At 47.6% G+C, this 22,939-nt stretch overlaps 1 protein-coding gene across 1 annotated transcript; it reads left to right on the top strand.

Moving 5' to 3' along the window:
* The first annotated feature begins 221 nt into the window (after positions 1 to 221).
* Positions 222 to 6,539, top strand: LOC142485019 (placenta-specific gene 8 protein-like). Its single transcript, XM_075584249.1, has 3 exons — positions 222 to 370; positions 3,110 to 3,288; positions 4,704 to 6,539. Exons 1-3 carry the CDS (start codon positions 256 to 258, stop codon positions 4,884 to 4,886), a joined length of 477 nt encoding a protein of 158 aa, XP_075440364.1. The 5' UTR covers positions 222 to 255; the 3' UTR covers positions 4,887 to 6,539.
* The last annotated feature ends 16,400 nt before the right edge of the window (positions 6,540 to 22,939 follow it).

Raw genomic sequence — 22,939 nt, 5'->3', positions numbered from 1 at the left:
TCTCCCTGTGTCACCTCTCCCTGTGTCACCTCTCCCTGTGCCACCTTCCCTGTGCCACCTCTCCCTGTGCCACCTCTCCCCGTGCCACCTCTCCCCGTGCCACCTCTCCCTGTGCCGCCACCTCTCCCTGTGCCACCTCTCCCTGTGCCACCTCTCCCCGTGCCACCTCTCCCTGTGCCACCTCTCCCTGTGCCGCCACCTCTCCCTGTGCCACCTCCCTCCTCTCTCACTGATCCTCTCTCTCTCCGCCTGCAGATGATGGATCTTATAACCTCCCAGCCGGGTGTTGTCACCACGCAGACGGTGACGGTGACACAGGGGTCGGGCTGGGGCAGCGGAATGTGCGATTGCTGTGACGACTGTGGGATCTGTAAGTGGAGAAGTGACACGGAATTGGCGGGGAAAAACTCAGTCCACACTTATTATTATTTAGGCGAAAGCAATATGTTGGGAAACGTAATTGCAGTGGCCGCTTGCAGGAGAACATTCACCTAAAAACCAGGACATGCGTCTGATCTAACACCACATGCCGGGCTGAGACAGTCCTAAGCAGTCTGACGTATACCCCAAATATAGGGCGGGCATGCATCATTTCATATGTCATTATTGGTTACACATCTATATATCTATATATATAAAACTGAAAAGTTCGTTTGTGCGTGCCTCTGGACAATCTGATTGGTCCGTCGGTCTGCCCTCCCACGGCTCTCATTGGCCTGCGGGGTTCGCTGACTTCTTTTCAACGTTATTATGCAACATTTACACCACACAATTAGGGATTAACACCCCGGGCAACGCCGGGTATATCAGCTAGTTTGCTATATACCTTAGCCGATTGAACACACAGAAATACTTATGGTGACGGCAACATCATCTTCCCCCTTCAAGGCTAAGGCTGAGTCCCCGGTGGTTATGGCGGTATGAGATACGGCGTGCGCACCACGCACCTCTGCACAGCCCTCTCTGGGGCAGGCCCCAGCGGCCGTGTGTGTGTGTGGGCGCGCAAAGCGCTGTGACGCGTACGCTGGCAGGGAAGACAATTATTGTGTCTTCCCGCGACGCGGTCACGTGAGCGGCGCGCAGCCAATGGCAGGGCAGACATTCCACGTCCCCTGATATGGGCCCCCCCTCCATCCCCTGATATGGGCCCCCCCTCCGTCCCCTGATATGGCCCCCCCCCCCCCCGGACCGGGGCTGCAGCCTAACAGCTGTATATATCTCTTGCCTAACTCTACAAAGAGACAATTAACAGATAAGGACGCGAGGGGCACAAGCGCCGAGTCGGCCATTATAAGGTGACCGAAAGTTCAGAGGAAGAATAAAACTTCTTTCGTAGATCTTCGCCGCTACCCAGAATGCACTGCAACACAAAACGTGTCTTTTCTGATAAAGAAAAGCATGCGAGTTTAAGCAGCACTCCACTAGAGATAGAGTATCTCAGCAGATAAATAGATGATCAGGTGCGCGAGGAAACAGAGAGGGACCCCCTGGCCCCCTCAGAGTAATAACTAAATAGGTATGATGGTTCCCGGCACTCAAAAAAGGGAAAAATAACTCAAAAACATCAATAGAAAACTAACAGTAATGCGTTGAAACAATAAATGTATAACATGAGCCGACCCCATTGTGGGAGCCCAACGTGAAAAGAGAGGGCGACGCAAAAAATCGCGTCTGGAGAGGGAGGGAGGTGGGGAAAAACGTGGGGAATAACAGCCATAGGGGCAAAGAAAAAGCAGCGTATATATATATATATATATATATATATATATATATATATATATATATATATATATATATATATAACACAAAGGACGACAATTGCCCACTCACATTCTGGAAGTAAAAATCCGGCACAGAGGCAAACATGGATGTACCGGAGCGGCTGGTGCCATCCCGCGGCAGCGAACGGAGCGCTTGTGAGCCCTACTGCAGCCGGGACAGGCTGCCATGAGCCTCAGGACCCGATCGTGTTGGCTGGCCGGTTCCGTAGAACCGTCCGATGTCCGGGATGGACGTTCTAGAGGCTCCGGTGCCGCTGCGGCTGTGCGGGGGGGGGGGGGGAAGCTGCCGGGCTCCTCGTGCCGGCGGGGGAATCCTCGCGTCAGCCTCGTACTGTGTGTCAGAGCGGGAAGAAAGTCATTTTTTTTTTACCCCTGATAAAGTCAGCGCGCATTGCTGGCGAAACGCGTTGGGTTACTTGTCATCACGCTTTGTGACACCGGTTACAGGCGTATGCGAGGATTCCGCACCTACACTCACAGCGGCGCAGCGTTCCCTGCCTCGCCGGGGACGTACTGACGTCTTTTACGTGCAATTACATTCTATACGCGCTATCTATACGTTCAATGACATTCTATAGGTGCTATCTATACGTTTAATGACATTCTATAGGTGCTATCTATACGTTTAATGACATTCTTTTATTCCATCTCTCCCCCACCACTCTGCTCCCCTCTCTCTCCCTCTCTCTCTATTCTCCCCCCCCTCTCCCCCCCTCTCTCTCCCATCTCTCTGCACCCCATCTCTCTCTTCACCTCTCTCTCCCTTTCTCTTCCCCACACTCTGCTCCCCTCTCTCTCTGCCCCCTCACACTCAACCCCTCTCTCTCTCTTCTCCCTCTCCCCCTTTCTCTCTCTTCTCTCTCTCTCCCCTCTCTCTGTACCCCATCTCTCTCTTCTCCTCTCTCTCCCCCTCTCCCTTTCTCTTCCCCACACTCTGCTCCCCTCTCTCTGCAACCCTCTCTCCCCCCTTCTATCTACTCCCTCTCTCTTCTCCTCTCTCTCCCTCTTCCTCGCTCACACTCTGCTCCCCTCCCTCTCTGCCCCCTCTCTACTCCTCTCTCTCCCCTCTCTCTCTGCCCCCTCTCTCCCCTCTCTCTCCCTCCCTCTGCCCGCTCTCACTCACCCCCCTCTTTCTCTCTCTCCCCCCTCTCTCTCCCCCCTCTCTCTCCCCCTCTCCCTCCCCCCTCCCTCTCACTCCCCCTCCCCTCTCTCTCCCCCCTCCCTCTCACTCACCCTCCTCTCTCCCTCTATCTCTGCCCCTTCTCTCTCGCCCCTCTCTCTCCCCCTCTCTCTCTCCCCCTCTCTATCTCTCCCCCCCCCTCTCTCAGGTTGCTGTGCATTTTGGTGCTTCCCTTGCCTCCAGTGTAGGACTGTGAGTGATTTTGGGGAGTGCCTCTGCCTCCCCCTGCTGGACCCCCTGTGTATGGGATACTTGGGGTGCAGTGGGGTCATCCCCCCCATCACCATGGGCATGAGAGCGGCCGTCCGGGAGAGATACAAGATCCAGGTAAGAAGATAAACCATTATATACATACTGTACCCCAAAATATTCCATATATATATATATATACACACCATACCCCAAAATATTCTATATATAAATATATACACACCATACCCCAAAATATTCTATATATAAACAAACACTGTACCCCCAAATATCTTATATACAAACACTGTACCCCAAAATATCTATATATAACAAACACTGTACCCCAAATATTTTTTATATATATATATATATACACACACAGTGCTCATAATATCCTATATATTGTACCCCCAAATATCCTATATAGAAATATATACACACCGTACCCCCAAATATCCTATATATGCTCACTGCAAATATCAAATAATTTCCACACTATTTATCTCTCTCCCCCCTCTCCCCCCCCCACCCTCGCCTTCCAACTGCCCCTCTCTCTAAACCCTCATCTCTGTCCCCTTCTAACCCCTGCTCTCTCTCCCTCACCTCCTCTCTCCCTCACCCTCCCTCTCTTTATCACCCCCTCTCCATCTCACCCCACCTATATCCCTCTCACCCGTCCTTTCTCTTTATCACCCTCTCTCCCCCCCTCTCTTTCTTGCCCTCTCTCCCCCCCTCTTTTATCACCCTCTCTCGCTCTCACCCCTCTCTTTATCACCCTCTCTCCTTCTCTCCCCCTCTCTCTCTCACCCCCTCTTACTCTTTATCGCCCTCTCCCACTCCCCCCTTCTCTCTCCTTCTAACCGCTCCCCTCTCCTCTCTCTCTCTCTCTCTCTCTCGCTCACTCTCTCTCCTTCCCCACTCACTCTCCCCCCCTCTCTCTCTCTCTTTCTCACTCTCTTTCCCCACTCACTCTCTCCCCCCTCTCTAACTTTCTCACCTCTCCTCTCTCCCTCTCTCCCCCCTCTCTTTCTCGCCCTCTCTCCCCCCTCTTTTATCACCCTCTCTCGCTCTCACCCCCTCTTTATCAACCCCTCTCCTTCTCTCCCCCCTCTCTCTCTCACCCCCTCTCACTCTTTATCGCCCTCTCCCACTCCCCCCCATTCTCTCTCCTTCTAACCTCTCCCCTCTCCTCTCTCTCTCACTCTCCTTCCCCACTCGCTCTCCCCCTCTCACTCTTCTCTCTCTCCTCTTGCTCTTTCTCACTCTCCTTCCCCACTTACTCTCCCCCCCTCTCTCTCTCTCTCTCTCTCTCTCTCTCTCTCTCTCTCTCTCTATCTCTCTCTCTCTCTCTCTCTCTCTCTCTCTCACTCTCCTTCCCCACTCGCTCTCCCCCTCTCACTCTCTCCTCTCTCTCTCTTTCTCACTTCCCTTCCCCACTCACCCCCCTCTCTCTCCCCTTCCCCTCTCACCCCCCTCTCTCACTCCCGCCTCCCTCTCTCTCCCCCCCCCCGTTCCCCCCTCTCACCCCCATCTCCCCCCCTCTCCCTCAGGGCTCCCTCTGTGATGACTGCGGCATCTCCTGCTGCTGCTACTCCTGCACCTGGTGTCAGATCGCCCGAGAGATTAAGCGCAGGAGACACGGGACTTCTGTGACCACGGCGCAGACCACGTTCGTCACCAATATCCCCTTCCAACACCAAGCCGCTGACTACACCCCCCTCATAGAGTGCTGAACCCCAATACTGACCCCTTCTGGACCAAGCCCCACGCTCATCTAGAGTAGGGGGGGGGGCTCAACTCCAGCCCTCAGGCCCCCTCCCCCAACAGGTCAGGTTTTCAGGATATCCCTGCTTCAGCACAGGTGGCTCAATCAGTCCCTGCTTCAGCGCAGCTTGCTCATTAGTAAGGGGGGTGGGCTTGAGGGCTGGAGTTGAGCACCCCTGATTTAGAGCACCCTCCCTCTGTATTTCTCTCATCTTGATGCCACTATAAATCAGATCTAGAGAAGAAGCCTCCCTACCCGGCAGTTCTAGAGCAGATACCCCCCGTATATCTCTGGTCTGTATCACTACCCCGCATGCGGTATCTAGAGCGTGTACCACAATATCTCACAGATCTAGAGAAGAAGCCTCCTTACCCGGCAGTTCTAGAGCAGATACCCCCCGTATATCTCTGGTCTGTATCACTGCCCCGTCTGCGGTATCTAGAGCGTGTACCACAATATCTCACAGATCTAGAGAAGAAGCCTCCTTACCCGGCAGTTCTAGAGCAGATACCCCCCATATATCTCTGATCTGTATCACTGCCCCGCATGCGGTATCTAGAGCGTGTACCACAATATCTCACAGATCTAGAGAAGAAGCCTCCTTACCCGGCAGTTCTAGAGCAGATACCCCCCGTATATCTCTGGTCTGTATCACTACCCCGCATGCGGTATCTAGAGCGTGTACCACAATATCTCACAGATCTAGAGAAGAAGCCTCCTTACCCGGCAGTTCTAGAGCAGATACCCCCCGTATATCTCTGGTCTGTATCACTACCCCGCATGCGGTATCTAGAGCGTGTACCACAATATCTCACAGATCTAGAGAAGAAGCCTCCTTACCCGGCAGTTCTAGAGCAGATACCCCCCGTATATCTCTGGTCTGTATCACTGCCCCGTCTGCGGTATCTAGAGCGTGTACCACAATATCTCACAGATCTAGAGCATTCCCGTCTGTAGTTCTTTCATCTTGACGCCAATAGCAATCATATCTAGAGTAAAATCCTTATGGGCGCGTCGTTCTAGAGCAGATACCCCCCCCCCCCATATATCTCTAATGTATCACTAACCGTATATCTAGAGCATGTACAGAACCACAATATCTAAAGCAAGCACTCTCTGTATTTCTAGATATCTAGACAGAAATGACTCCCCGGCACTGCCTTTCAGATAGAGAGCATGCCCCCCCACCCCCCCCCCCAATTCTAGACTGCCAACATGACCTGCCTAGAACATGAACCAAAATAGCACTTAGATCTATAGCATACTTCCCTGATTTCTATGATCTAGACTCCAATGCGGATTATATCTCCTCAGATCTAGCGCATACACACTTGTATTTCTCATGTAACCCCAATAACATTTATATCCAGAACAAGAACCACAATGTCACTCTGATCTAGAGCAGGGACCAGTGGCGTTTTTCTGGAGTCAAATTCCACGCAGATCTTGAGTAACAGCCGCAATATCATTCATATGTAGACAATCAGATCTAGTTCCCCTCATATCTAGAGGATGCACCTTCTATGCAGTATTTCTCCAATCTAGATGCCAATATCACTCCGATCTAGATCATTGCATTCAATACCACTTGCAGCCTTAATAAAACCACTGCCGTCTCTGAGTTACTGAGCACCTTCTCTCAGACTATTCATCTATTTATTCACTTCATTGATTTAATATCCGTTGGGTCAATGGACAGATAGATTCACAGATAAGCAGATAGATTCGCAGATAAATACAAAGCTAGATAGATATATAGATAAACAGATTTAAAATTAGATAGATACACAGACAGATAGATACACAGACAGATAGATACATACATACAGATAGATACAGCAGTGGGGAGACACGGGCTGGAGAGGATGGGATGAGGGAATGTGTGGGAGCGACGTGGAGAAGGGAGACTGTAACCGCAGGACCTGGGAGATCATTGGGGAGGCTTCATCAGCAGTGGGGAGACACGGGCTGGGTAGGATGGGATGAGGGAATGTGTGGGAGCGACATGGAGAAGAGAGGCAGTAACCGCAGGACCTGGGAGATCACTGGGGAGGCTTCATCCAGCAGTGGGGAGACACGGGCTGGAGAGGATGGGATGAGGGAATGTGTGGGAGCGACGTGGAGAAGAGAGGCAGTAACCGCAGGACCTGGGAGATCACTGGGGAGACTTCATCAGCAGTGGGGAGACACAGGCTGGGGAGGATGGGATGAGGGAATGTGTGGGAGCGACGTGGAGAAGAGAGACTGTAACCGCAGGACCTGGGAGATCACTGGGGAGACTTTATCAGCAGTGGGGAGACACGGGCTGGGGAGGATGGGATGAGGGAATGTGTGGGAGCGACGTGGAGAAGAGAGACTGTAACCGCAGGACCTGGGAGATCACTGGGGAGACTTTATCAGCAGTGGGGAGACACGGGCTGGGGAGGATGGGATGAGGGAATGTGTGGGAGCGACGTGGAGAAGAGAGGCTATAACCGCAGGACCTGGGAGATCATTGGGGAGACTACATCCAGCAGTGGGGAGACACGGGCTGGAGAGGATGGGATGGGGGAATGTGTGGGAGCGACGTGGAGAAGAGAGGCTGTAACCGCAGGACCTGGGAGATCACTGGGGAGGCTTCATCCAGCAGTGGGGAGACACGGGCTGGAGAGGATGGGATGAGGGAATGTGTGGGAGCGACGTGGAGAAGAGAGGCTGTAACCGCAGGACCTGCTGTGCTCCTCCACTCGTTCCTCTGAACGCCTCTTGAGGAAATCTCACACTCGCAGACTTCCTTCACTACAAATTTTTGCTGTCCTGTTTCACCTCTGCCTTCTTTCTGGCTAAAGAAACCTACTTTTCTTCACTAATTAACAAGCACAAATCTTACCCACGCCGACTCTTCTCTGTCTTTCACGCTCTACTCAAACCATCCTCAGCTGCCTCTTCTTCTTCCTTCATCTCACCTCAGGACTTTGCTGACCATTTTAAGGAAGAGGTGGAATCCATACGTCAGAACATCCCCTCTGTTTCTTCTTCCCATCCTACACCTCTTCCTAGCTCAGCCCCTGCCTTCCTTGACTCTTTTCCCGCAGTCACAGAGGAGGATGTGTCGCTGTTGATCTCCTCTTCTCCCTCTACCACTTGCTCTCTTGACCCCATTCCCTCCCATCTCCTAAAACCTCTTGTTCCTACTATAACCCCTACGCTCACATGGATTTTTAACTCCTCTCTCGGGTACCTTTCCCTCCTCCTTTAATCATGCAACAGTCATACCATTATTCAAAAACACCAAGCTTGACCCTACCTGTCTTCCTAACTATCGACCTGTCTCCCTCCTGACTTTTGCCTCTAAACTCCATGAACGTCTTGTATTCTCTCGCTTGCTCCATTTTCACACCACCTATTCTCTCCTAGACCCTCTACAATCTGGCTTCCGCACTGCTCACTCCACCGAAACAGCCCTCACTAAAATAACTGACGACCTCCATGCTGCCAAAGACAGAGGTCATTACACTCTGCTCATATTACTCGACCTCACTGCAGCATTTGACACCGTGGACCACCCTCTTCTCCTTCACATTCTCCATACTCTTGGTATTCGTAACAAAGATCTCATCCTACCTCTCCCATCATACTTTCAGTGTCTCTTCTGCTAACACCTCCTCCTCCTCTATCGATCTCTCTGTGGGGGTACCCCAGGGCTCTGTCCTGGGACCTCTCCTCTTTTCTCTGTACACACTCTCTCTAGGTGACCTAATCACATCTCTTGGGTTTAAATATCACCTCTATGCTGACGACACACACATTTACTTTTCTACCCCGAACCTCACACCTGCTGTACAGACCGAAGTTTCTGAATGTCTCTCTGCTATATCATCCTGGGTGGCCCTCCCTAATTTCTCGCTAAGCACCATCCCGACTCTTGCATTCTGCTCAAGGATGTCTTCTCTCTACCCCATTTGTATCTAAAGCCCTCTCCAGCCTTTAACATTTCTCACTGACTGCCCCACACCTCTGAAATGCCCTTCCCCTCAGTACCCGACTAGCACCCTCTCTATCCACCTTTAAGACCCACCTTAAGACACACTTGCTTAAAGAAGCATATGTGTAGCTCCGTGGCTGATACTATACACCAGCTGGGAGAGACGCACAATGTGATACATCTCATTATAATCTGTGCACCATGTAACTCCCCCAAACTCCTCCTACTGACTCTCCCCAAGGTGCATGCTGGGGCAGAGACGCAGAATGCGATACATCTCATTATAATCTGTGCCCCATGTAACTCCCCCAACTCCTCCTACTGACTCTCCCCAAGGTGCAAGCTGGGGCAGAGACGCAGAATGTGATACATCTCATTATAATCTGTGCCCCATGTAACTCCCCCAACTCCTCCTACTGACTCTCCCCAAGGTGCAAGCTGGGGCAGAGACGCAGAATGTGATACATCTCATTATAATCTGTGCACCATGTAACTCCCCCCCCCCCCCCAACTCCTCCTACTGACTCTCCCCAAGGTGCAAGCTGGGGCAGAGACGCAGAATGTGATACATCTCATTATAATCTGTGCCCCATGTAACTCCCCCAACTCCTCCTACTGACTCTCCCCAAGGTGCAAGCTGGTACAGAGACACAGAATGTGATACATCTCATTATAATCTGTGCACCATGTAACTCCTCCCCAACTCCTCCTACTGACTCTCCCCAAGGGGCAAGCTGGGACAGAGACGCAGAATGTGATACATCTCATTATAATCTGTGCACCATGTAACTCCCCCCCAACTCCTCCTACTGACTCTCCCCAAGGTGCAAGCTGGGACAGAGACGCAGAATGTGATAAATCTCATTATAATCTGTGCACCATGTAACTCCCCCAACTCCTCCTACTGACTCTCCCAAAGGTGCATGCTGGGACAGAGACGCAGAATGTGATACATCTCATTATAATCTGTGCACCGTGTAACTCACCCAACTCCTCCTACTGACTCTCCCCAAGGTGCAAGCTGGGGCAGAGACGCAGAATGTGATACATCTCATTATAATCTGTGCACCGTGTAACTCCCCCAACTCCTCCTACTGACTCTCCCCAAGGTGCAAGCTGGGGCAGAGACGCAGAATGTGATACATCTCATTATAATCTGTGCCCCATGTAACTCCTCCCCAACTTCTCCTACTGACTCTCCCCAAGGTGCAAGCTGGGACAGAGACGCAGAATGTGATACATCTCATTATAATCTGTGCCCCATGTAACTCCCCCCAACTCCTCCTACTGACTCTCCCCAAGGTGCAAGCTGGGGCAGAGACACAGAATGTGATACATCTCATTATAATCTGTGCACCATGTAACTCCCCCCAACTCCTCCTACTGACTCTCCCCAAGGTGCAAGCTGGGGCAGAGACGCAGAATGTGATACATCTCATTATAATCTGTGCCCCATGTAACTCCCCCCAACTCCTCCTACTGACTCTCCCCAAGGTGCAAGCTGGGACAGAGACGCAGAATGTGATACATCTCATTATAATCTGTGCACCATGTTACTCCCCCCAACTCCTCCTACTGACTCTCCCCAAGGTGCAAACTGGGGCAGAGACGCAGAATGTGATACATCTCATTATAATCTTTGCACCATGTAACTCCCCCCAACTCCTCCTACTGACTCTCCCCAAGGTGCAAGCTGGGGCAGAGACGCAGAATGTGATACATCTCATTATAATCTGTGTACCATGTAACTCCCCCCCAACTCCTCCTAATGACTCTCCCCAATGTGCAAGCTGGGGCAGAGACACAGAATGTGATACATCTCATTATAATCCGTGCCCCATGTAACGCCCCCCAACTCCTCCTACTGACTCTCCCCAAGGTGCAAGCTGGGGCAGAGACGCAGAATGTGATACATCTCATTATAATCTGTGCCCCATGTAACCCCCCAACTCCTCCTACTGACTCTCCCCAAGGTGCAAGCTGGGGCAGAGACGCAGAATGTGATACATCTCATTATAATCTGTGCACCATGTAACTCCCCCCAGCTCCTCCTACTGACTCTCCCCAAGGGGCAAGCTGGGACAGAGACGCAGAATGTGATACATCTCATTATAATCTGTGCACCATGTAACTCCCCCCCAACTCCTCCTACTGACTCTCCCCAAGGTGCAAGCTGGGACAGAGACGCAGAATGTGATAAATCTCATTATAATCTGTGCACCATGTAACTCCCCCAACTCCTCCTACTGACTCTCCCCAAGGTGCAAGCTGGGGCAGAGACGCAGAATGTGATACATCTCATTATAATCTGTGCACCATGTAACTCCCCCAACTCCTCCTACTGACTCTCCCCAAGGTGCAAGCTGGGGCAGAGACGCAGAATGTGATACATCTCATTATAATCTGTGCCCCATGTAACTCCCCCCAACTCCTCCTACTGACTCTCCCCAAGGTGCAAGCTGGGGCAGAGACGCAGAATGTGATACATCTCATTATAATCTGTGCACCATGTAACTCCCCCAACTCCTCCTACTGACTCTCCCCAAGGTGCAAGCTGGGGCAGAGACGCAGAATGTGATACATCTCATTATAATCTGTGCACCATGTAACTCCCCCAACTCCTCCTACTGACTCTCCCCAAGGTGCAAGCTGGGGCAGAGACGCAGAATGTGATACATCTCATTATAATCTGTGCACCATGTAACTCCCCCAACTCCTCCTACTGACTCTCCCCAAGGTGCAAGCTGGGGCAGAGACGCAGAATGTGATACATCTCATTATAATCCGTGCCCCATGTAACGCCCCCCAACTCCTCCTACTGACTCTCCCCAAGGTGCAAGCTGGGGCAGAGACGCAGAATGTGATACATCTCATTATAATCTGTGCACCATGTAACTCCCCCCAACTCCTCCTACTGACACTCCCCGAGGTGCAAACTGGGGCAGAGACGCAGAATGTGATACATCTCATTATAATCTGTGCACCATGTAACTCCCCCAACTCCTCCTACTGACTCCCCCCAAGGTGCAAGCTGGGACAGAGACGCAGAATGTGATACATCTCATTATAATCTGTGCACCATGTAACTCCCCCCAACTCCTCCTACTGACTACCCCCAAGGTGCAAGCTGGGACAGAGACGCAGAATGTGATACATCTCATTATAATCTGTGCACCATGTAACTCCCCCCAACTCCTCCTACTGACTCTCCCCAAGGTGCATGCTGGGACAGAGACGCAGAATGTGATACATCTCATTATAATCTGTGCACCATGTAACTCCTCCCCAACTCCTCCTACTGACTCTCCCCAAGGTGCATGCTGGGACAGAGACACAGAATGTGATACATCTCATTATAATCTGTGCACCATGTAACTCTCCCCAACTCCTCCTACTGACTATCCCCAAGGTGCAAGCTGGGGCAGAGACGCAGAATGTGATACATCTCATTATAATCTGTGCCCCATGTAACGCCCCCCAACTCCTCCTACTGACTCTCCCCAAGGTGCAAGCTGGGGCAGAGACGCAGAATGTGATACATCTCATTATAATCTGTGCACCATGTAACTCCCCCCAACTCCTCCTACTGACTCCCCCCAAGGTGCATGCTGGGACAGAGACGCAGAATGTGATACATCTCATTATAATCTGTGCACCATGTAACTCCCCCAACTCCTCCTACTGACTCTCCCCAAGGTGCAAGTTGGGACAGAGACGCAGAATGTGATACATCTCATTATAATCTGTGCCCCATGTAACTCCCCCCCAACTCCTCCTACTGACTCTCCCCAAGGTGCAAGCTGGGGCAGAGACGCAGAATGTGATACATCTCATTATAATCTGTGTAACATGTAACTCCCCCCAACTCCTCCTACTGACTCTCCCCAAGGTGCATGCTGGGGCAGAGACGCAGAATGTGATACATCTCATTATAATCTGTGCACCATGTAACTCCCCGAACTCCTCCTACTGACTCTCCCCAAGGTGCAAGCTGGGACAGAGACGCAGAATGTGATACATCTCATTATAATCTGTGCCCCATGTAACTCCTCCCCAACTTCTCCTACTGACTCTCCCCAAGGTGCAAGCTGGGACAGAGACGCAGAATGTGATACATCTCATTATAATCTGTGCCCCATGTAACTCCTCCCCAACTTCTCCTACTGACTCTCCCCAAGGTGCAAGCTGGGACAGAGACGCAGAATGTGATACATCTCATTATAATCTGTGCCCCATGTAACTCCCCCAACTCCTCCTACTGACTCTCCCCAAGGTGCAAGCTGGGGCAGAGACGCAGAATGTGATACATCTCATTATAATCTGTGCCCCATGTAACTCCCCCAACTCCTCCTACTGACTCTCCCCAAGGTGCAAGCTGGGGCAGAGATGCAGAATGTGATACATCTCATTATAATCTGTGCACCATGTAACTCCCCCAACTCCTCCTACTGACTCTCCCCAAGGTGCAAGCTGGGACAGAGATGCAGAATGTGATACATCTCATTATATTCTGTGCACCATGTAACTCCTCCCCAACTCCTCCTACTGACTCTCCCCAAGGTGCAAGCTGGGGCAGAGACGCAGAATGTGATACATCTCATTATATTCTGTGCACCATGTAACTCCTCCCCAACTCCTCCTACTGACTCTCCCCAAGGTGCAAGCTGGGGCAGAGACGCAGAATGTGATACATCTCATTATAATCTGTGCACCATGTAACTCCCCCCAACTCCTCCTACTGACTCTCCCCAAGGTGCAAGCTGGGACAGAGACGCAGAATGTGATACATCTCATTATAATCTATGCACCATGTAACTCTCCCAACTCCTCCTACTGACTCTCCCCAAGGTGCAAGCTGGGACAGAGACGCAGAATGTGATACATCTCATTATAATCTATGCACCATGTAACTCTCCCAACTCCTCCTACTGACTCTCCCCAAGGTGCATGCTGGGGCAGAGACGCAGAATGTGATACATCTCATTATAATCTGTGCCCCATGTAACTCCCCCCAACTCCTCCTACTGACTCTCCCCAAGGTGCAAACTGGGGCAGAGACGCAGAATGTGATACATCTCATTATAATCTGTGCACCATGTAACTCCCCCAACTCCTCCTACTGACTCTCCCCAAGGTGCAAGCTGGGGCAGAGACGCAGAATGTGATACATCTCATTATAATCTGTGCACCATGTAACTCTCCCCAACTCCTCCTACTGACTCTCCCCAAGGTGCAAACTGGGGCAGAGACGCAGAATGTGATACATCTCATTATAATCTGTGCACCATGTAACTCCTTCCAACTCCTCCTACTGACTCTCCCCAAGGTGCAAGCTGGGGCAGAGACGCAGAATGTGATACATCTCTGTTGGATTTTGAATTATAAACCCTCCAAAACAGACAATCAGAAGACTAATAAATATGATGAAAGGGAACCAGGGGATGGGCGAAAGGTTGAATGCAGGACAGGGTTAAGTTTGAAGAAGGTCAGCAAGATTATTTTAACAAGCTACAGACAAATCCAGCTGCAGGGAACTGTGAGGAACTGAATAAGGGCTAGAGACAAGTGACCTTCCCTGAAGATAAGACTTTAGCAACATGTTTACCTTGGCTAGCCCACGTCTGCTAAACGCATCAACGACCCATCCCCTACAGTAAGCCACAGAGAGATAAGTGGAAAATGCTGACATGAGGTACAGCTGGGGTGGGGGATATGGAGTATGCAGAATGTAAGAATGGAGTGGAAATACTGAGTCCTACAGTATGTATATAATATATATATATATATATATATATATATATATATATGTATATATCAGTGCTTTAGGAGAAATTAGTTGTCTTGACATGGTGTGAACATTGATTCAAAACACGTACACGGGATTTGATTCGTGTGGCTCGGCACTACAAAAAAATGATCTGATGGGGGTAACTTCTTACTCTCTTGTAACTCTGGAAATTGTTTAATGCCATTTCCTGTGCCTAGGTCCCTAACTCCGGTGATGCCCACCGATTTCCACGTCTGGAAGGCCGTCTCAGGCCAGCCCTGGCTCCAAAGAGGGATTACTCCAGAGCTACTGGACCCCAGCTTATACTTACATTTTGTAGACGATCCTATGACCAGAGAGTGCTTCATCACGGGGGGGGGGGGGGGTGAGAAGAGGCACCAGGAGGCCTCTGCCCATTCTTGTCAGCCAAAGAAGGGAGTCGATATTGTCCGGGAGCGATGCCAACTGCTCTTTGTCAACCCAGCCTCTTGTGTTCCTTTGGGAGGACCTTAGGCAGATCTGGCTTAGCACAGAAGCCGGAGAGTATTTCATAAGGTCTGGGAGGCCCAAGGCCACCACAGTTAGAAGGTGTAACAGGGTGGACCCGCTGTTAGGTAGTGAGACAGGGAACCCTGCTGGCATAATGTTATACAGCACTGGTGGCAGATAAGGAGATGTCATTGATGTCCTCACCTGTCTCATCAGGTCTTTCAAAGCCTGACAAGCAGTCTCAGGCAGTTTCCGATCCCGGGAGGTACTCACCCTGGACCACTTCTTCTGGCTTCTCACCCCAGCCAGGAGCTCGAAGGTAAAGACTTGTGTGTCACCAAAGTTGGATATATGTGTTGTTGGTAAGGGTCTTATCCCCCCCAATGTGTGTACAGGGACTGTGATGTCAGTGCTCCCTATATAAGAAATACAACTCTGTATGTCATGTTCTTTTTGGGGATAGAAAGGCAAACACGTGAATATATAACAATTGTATTAGTAGAACATATCAAACTGATGTTACAATATCTGTGTGTAAGAATGACATGTTAAAGGACAATGCATGTTACCAGACACTTTAGTAATGTTACATATTACAGGTTCCATACAGATATATATATATTTACTTCCTCAGCATATCTTGTGCTGAGGCGTTCCTTCAGGTCATTCCTCTGGAACTGCTCACCAGAACCTCTTCTTGTGTTGGAAAAAGCTAACCGCAGGTCTGAATTAACCAGGTGTTCAAGTCCTACTGGTTAGGAAGGTCTCGAGCAATCTCTTTGAATCGCAGTTTCTCACATAACTGAGGCTGTCTCATGAAGGTGTCGCTGACTCATACATACATGTGTATACACACACCTACATAGACATCTAGGTCAAACCGTTTATAATATCACATCACAGTTTATGCTCAAATTACAGACTTCCGTTCTAACACCTATAGGAACTAGGTTGTTTTTATGTAGCCCTGTTTTGCTGGTGAAAGCTGCAGTATTTTTTAAGTTTTGTAAGTTGGGACGAATAAAAGCTTGTTTTTATTGCCCCTTAATAATGTCTCCTGTGGTAAAAACCCCTCTGCACACATCTCCTACCGGGGGTATAACCGGAGGTAGGAGAGCCTTCAGATCAATAAACCACGGAATGGACCACGTACGGAGCGGGTGCTGGATCATTGCAACATGGGTCATGCGGGTGAAGGTTCATTGCGGGTGAAGGTTCATTGCAACAGCACCAATTTTGCCCAGCCAGGAGACACTGTATTTCAAGGGTGGCCAACTCCAGACCTCAAGAACCAGCCACAGGTCACGTATGAGCAGTGTTCGACAAACCTATACATTTGCTCGCCCCGGGCGAGTGGATTTAACATTGTGGCGACCTCCTATTTGCCCAAGCAGCACACGTGTGGTACTAGGTGGCGAGTAGATTTTTTTGTTCGGCGAGATTTTTTGGTGATTTGTCGACCACTGCGTATGAGGAATATCCCTGCTTCAGCACAGGTGGCTCAATCATCTTGAGAGAGAGGAGCAGTCTTCGACTGAGCCACCGAAGCAGGGACACCCTTAATACCTGACCAGTTGGTGCCCCATGAGGAGTCAGGTTGCCCACCCCTGCTTGAATGATGGCCAACTGCAGTCCAGGACGGATTTGTTGTCTCGGGTATCCAAGCTGACTGGGGAGCGCAGGTATATATATAAAAAGAAAACACACATACAATGGTGCGATATGTTTTATGTGATAGGTGGTTAATTCCTCCCAAATCCGATGCAATTTGTACTCACAAGTGTCAATTTCTTTAAATACAAATAAAACGATAACCCCTGGACAGTCAGGGACGCAGGTTACTGGACGGGACCTTCATGGAGAAGAATAGAAGACCGGAGATAGTGTAGACTGATTAAAAAAAAACACTTTATAAAGGGTAAGCGTATGTATGTTGCGTGTACGGCCCAAAGCACGCTTTATATGACACGCGATGGGAAGATGAGTCAGGTCCTCCGTAACTGCAGTATGTAACCCCCCCCCCCCATGGAAAGCAGTGTATTACCTGGTGACCTAACATTAGCTAATCCCCCACAGTTACATAGATGACATCGTTACAGTTACATAGACGACATTAAACGACAAATACAGACGGACGACAGATCCTATACCAGCTGAAAGTACCCGGCGTTGCTCAGAAATTCTAAGAGACCAACCTCATCTCTCCCCTCCTCCTCCTACTCTCACCCTCTACCCCCTTCTCTCTATCCCCCCCCCCCCACTTCATCTCTCTCATTCCCAACACTTTTCTTTAACACCGTTCGATGTCTTTCCACCTCTCTCTCCTTCTCCAGCGTTCTTACTTTCTCCTCACGCTCCAACCGACTTCTCCCTTTCTGTCCGTCTACTTCCTGTGTAACCTTTACAGCTATCACTCTCCTTATCTGCCACCAGGCTGTGTGCATTATGATGTCACCAGTAGGATGTAACGCGCCAACTGACTTCTCTCTTTCTGTCCGTCTGCTTCCTGTGTAACCTTTACAGCTATGTGACTCTCCTTATCTGCCACCAGGCTATGTGCATTGTGATGTCACCAGTAGGATGTAACGTGCCAACTGACTTCTCTCTTTCTGTCCGTCTGCTTCCTGTGTAACCTTTACAGCTATCCGACTGTCCTTATCTGCCACCAGGCTATGTGCATTGTGATGTCACCAGTAGGATGTAACGCTCCAACTGACTTCTCTCTTTCTGTCTCCGTCTGCTTCCTGTGTAACCTTTACAGCTATCACTCTCCTTATCTGCCACCAGGCTGTGTGCATTATGATGTCACCAGTAGGATGTAACGTGCCAACTGACTTCTCTCTTTCTGTCCGTCTGCTTCCTGTGTAACCTTTACAGCTACCCGACTCTCCTTATCTGCCACCAGGCTATGTGCATTGTGATGTCACCAGTAGGATGTAACGCGCCAACTGACCTCTCTTTCTGTCTCCGTCTGCTTCCTGTGTAACCTTTACAGTTATCCGACTCTCCTTATCTGCCACCAGGCTGTGTGCATTATGATGTGACCAGTAGGATGTAACGTGATAACTGACTTCCTCTCTCTCTTTCTCCGTCTGCTTCCTGTGTAACCTTTACAGCTATCCAACTTCTCCTTATCTGCCACCAGGCTATGTGCATTATGATGTCACCAGTAGGATGTAACGTGATAACTGACATCCTCTCTTTCTTTCTCCTGCTTCCTGTGTAACCTTTACAGCTATCCGACTTCTCCTTATCTGCCACCAGGCTGTGTGCATTGTGATTACCAGTATTATGTCACGCACCAACTGACTTCCTCTCTGTCTCCGTCTGCTTCCTGTGTCACCTTTACAGCTATCACTCTCCATATCTGCCACCAGGCTGTGTGCATTGTGATGTCACCAGTATTATGTCACGTGCCAGATACATCACCCAAGCGCCAGACTTGCTTAGAGCAATTTTAAAAACTCACGAAAAGTATATTGCGTCCAAACACAGACGCCGCGGCTCCAGGATCTCAGGAACACCCCTTGCAAATTGTGGTTACGCTATATAAAAGGCGCCGAAACGCCTGGCGACCAGGCAGACAGCTTCACAACACATATACTATATCCGTACTTACTGTATACTGACCCAGAGGAAGCAAACACAGAACCGCAGTGACAATCATCCAGTGATATCTCATACGGGGGAAATAAATTCCTTCCCGACTCCAAGAATTGGCAATCGGATTATTCCCGGGATCGCCGTCCTTCCCATGTATACTTATTTGGTATATCCCTGTATACCTTTCCTATCTATGTATATCCCCGTATACCTTTCCTATCTATGTATATCCCCGTATACCTTTCCTATCTATGTATATCCCCGTATACCTTTCCTATCTATGTATATCCCTGTATACCTTTCCTATCTATGTATATCCCTGTATACCTTTCCTATCTATGTATATCCCTGTATACCTTTCCTATCTATGTATATCCCTGTATACCTTTCCTATGTATATCCCTGTATACCTTTCCTATCTATGTATATCCCTGTATACCTTTCCTATCTATGTATATCCCTGTATACCTTTCCTATCTATGTATATCCCGTATACCTTTCCTATGTATATCCCTGTATACCTTTCCTATCTATGTATATCCCTGTATACCTTTCCTATCTATGTATATCCCTGTATACCTTTCCTATGTATATCCCTGTATACCTTTCCTATGTATATCCCCGTATACCTTTCCTATGTATATCCCTGTATACCTTTCCTATCTATGTATATCCCTGTATACCTTTCCTATGTATATCCCTGTATACCTTTCCTATGTATATCCCTGTATACCTTTCCTATCTATGTATATCCCTGTATACCTTTCCTATGTATATCCCTGTATACCTTTCCTATCTATGTATATCCCTGTATACCTTTCCTATCTATGTATATCCCCGTATACCTTTCCTATGTATATCCCTGTATACCTTTCCTATCTATGTATATCCCTGTATACCTTTCCTATCTATGTATATCCCGTATACCTTTCCTATGTATATCCCTGTATACCTTTCCTATCTATGTATATCCCTGTATACCTTTCCTATGTATATCCCTGTATACCTTTCCTATGTATATCCCTGTATACCTTTCCTATCTATGTATATCCCTGTATACCTTTCCTATCTATGTATATCCCGTATACCTTTCCTATGTATATCCCTGTATACCTTTCCTATGTATATCCCTGTATACCTTTCCTATCTATGTATATCCCTGTATACCTTTCCCATCTATGTATATCCCTGTATACCTTTCCTATCTATGTATATCCCTGTATACCTTTCCTATCTATGTATATCCCTGTATACCTTTCCTATCTATGTATATCCCTGTATACCTTTCCTATCTATGTATATCCCTGTATACCTTTCCTATCTATGTATATCCCTGTATACCTTTCCCATCTATGTATATCCCCGTATACCTTTCCTATCTATGTATATCCCTGTATACCTTTCCCATCTATGTATATCCCCGTATACCTTTCCCATCTATGTATATCCCCGTATACCTTTCCCATCTATGTATATCCCTGTATACCTTTCCTATCTATGTATATCCCTGTATACCTTTCCTATCTATGTATATCCCTGTATACCTTTCCCATCTATGTATATCCCTGTATACCTTTCCTATCTATGTATATCCCTGTATACCTTTCCTATCTATGTATATCCCCGTATACCTTTCCTATCTATGTATATCCCTGTATACCTTTCCTATCTATGTATATCCCTGTATACCTTTCCTATCTATGTATATCCCTGTATACCTTTCCTATCTATGTATATCCCTGTATACCTTTCCTATCTATGTATATCCCTGTATACCTTTCCTATCTATGTATATCCCTGTATACCTTTCCTATGTATATCCCTGTATACCTTTCCTATGTATATCCCTGTATACCTTTCCTATGTATATCCCTGTATACCTTTCCTATGTATATCCCTGTATACCTTTCCTATCTATGTATATCCCTGTATACCTTTCCTATGTATATCCCTGTATACCTTTCCTATCTATGTATATCCCTGTATACCTTTCCTATCTATGTATATCCCTGTATACCTTTCCTATCTATGTATATCCCCGTATACCTTTCCTATCTATGTATATCCCTGTATACCTTTCCCATCTATGTATATCCCCGTATACCTTTCCTATCTATGTATATCCCTGTATACCTTTCCATCTATGTATATCCCTGTATACCTTTCCCATCTATGTATATCCCCGTATACCTTTCCCATCTATGTATATCCCTGTATACCTTTCCTATCTATGTATATCCCTGTATACCTTTCCTATCTATGTATATCCCTGTATACCTTTCCTATCTATGTATATCCCTGTATACCTTTCCTATCTATGTATATCCCTGTATACCTTTCCTATGTATATCCCTGTATACCTTTCCTATCTATGTATATCCCTGTATACCTTTCCTATCTATGTATATCCCTGTATACCTTTCCTATGTATATCCCTGTATACCTTTCCTATGTATATCCCTGTATACCTTTCCTATGTATATCCCTGTATACCTTTCCTATGTATATCCTATACCTTTCCTATCTATGTATATCCCTGTATACCTTTCCTATGTATATCCCTGTATACCTTTCCTATGTATATCCCTGTATACCTTTCCTATCTATGTATATCCCTGTATACCTTTCCTATGTATATCCCTGTATACCTTTCCTATGTATATCCCTGTATACCTTTCCTATCTATGTATATCCCTGTATACCTTTCCTATGTATATCCCTGTATACCTTTCCTATCTATGTATATCCCTGTATACCTTTCCTATCTATGTATATCCCTGTATACCTTTCCTATCTATGTATATCCCCGTATACCTTTCCTATGTATATCCCTGTATACCTTTCCTATCTATGTATATCCCCGTATACCTTTCCTATCTATGTATATCCCTGTATACCTTTCCTTTCTATGTATATCCCTGTATACCTTTCCTATCTATGTATATCCCTGTATACCTTTCCTATCTATGTATATCCCTGTATACCTTTCCTATCTATGTATATCCCTGTATACCTTTCCTATCTATGTATATCCCCTGTATACCTTTCCTATCTATGTATATCCCTGTATACCTTTCCTTTCTATGTATATCCCTGTATACCTTTCCTATCTATGTATATCCCTGTATACCTTTCCTATGTATATCCCTGTATACCTTTCCTATCTATGTATATCCCTGTATACCTTTCCTATGTATATCCCTGTATACCTTTCCTATGTATATCCCTGTATACCTTTCCTATCTATGTATATCCCTGTATACCTTTCCTATGTATATCCCTGTATACCTTTCCTATCTATGTATATCCCTGTATACCTTTCCTATCTATGTATATCCCTGTATACCTTTCCTATCTATGTATATCCCTGTATACCTTTCCTTTCTATGTATATCCCTGTATACCTTTCCTATCTATGTATATCCCTGTATACCTTTCCTATGTATATCCCTGTATACCTTTCCTATCTATGTATATCCCTGTATACCTTTCCTATGTATATCCCTGTATACCTTTCCTATCTATGTATATCCCTGTATACCTTTCCTATGTATATCCCTGTATACCTTTCCTATGTATATCCCTGTATACCTTTCCTATGTATATCCCTGTATACCTTTCCTATCTATGTATATCCCTGTATACCTTTCCTATCTATGTATATCCCTGTATACCTTTCCTATGTATATCCCTGTATACCTTTCCTTGCTATGTATATCCCTGTATACCTTTCCTATCTATGTATATCCCTGTATACCTTTCCTATGTATATCCCTGTATACCTTTCCTATGTATATCCCTGTATACCTTTCCTATGTATATCCCTGTATACCTTTCCTATGTATATCCCTGTATACCTTTCCTATGTATATCCCTGTATACCTTTCCTATCTATGTATATCCCTGTATACCTTTCCTATGTATATCCCTGTATACCTTTCCTATGTATGTATATCCCTGTATACCTTTCCTATCTATGTATATCCCTGTATACCTTTCCTATGTATATCCCTGTATACCTTTCCTATCTATGTATATCCCTGTATACCTTTCCTATCTATGTATATCCCTGTATACCTTTCATATCTATGTATATCCCTGTATACCTTTCCTATGTATATCCCTGTATACCTTTCCTATCTATGTATATCCCCGTATACCTTTCCTATGTATATCCCTGTATACCTTTCCTATGTAT

This window comes from Ascaphus truei, unplaced genomic scaffold, assembly GCF_040206685.1.
Source record: "Ascaphus truei isolate aAscTru1 unplaced genomic scaffold, aAscTru1.hap1 HAP1_SCAFFOLD_512, whole genome shotgun sequence".
NCBI lineage: Eukaryota > Metazoa > Chordata > Amphibia > Anura > Ascaphidae > Ascaphus > Ascaphus truei.
This window is presented reverse-complemented; position numbering and strand designations above follow the sequence as displayed.

Excerpts from the sequence above, each read along its gene's own strand:
- LOC142485019 (XM_075584249.1), top strand. The coding sequence starts at position 256 with ATGATGGATCTTATAACCTCCCAGCCGGGTGTTGTCACCACGCAGACG. Across the intron at positions 371-3,109 it reads CTGTGACGACTGTGGGATCT|GTTGCTGTGCATTTTGGTGC; the intron begins GTAAGTGGAGAA and ends CCCCTCTCTCAG. Across the intron at positions 3,289-4,703 it reads GGGAGAGATACAAGATCCAG|GGCTCCCTCTGTGATGACTG; the intron begins GTAAGAAGATAA and ends CCTCTCCCTCAG.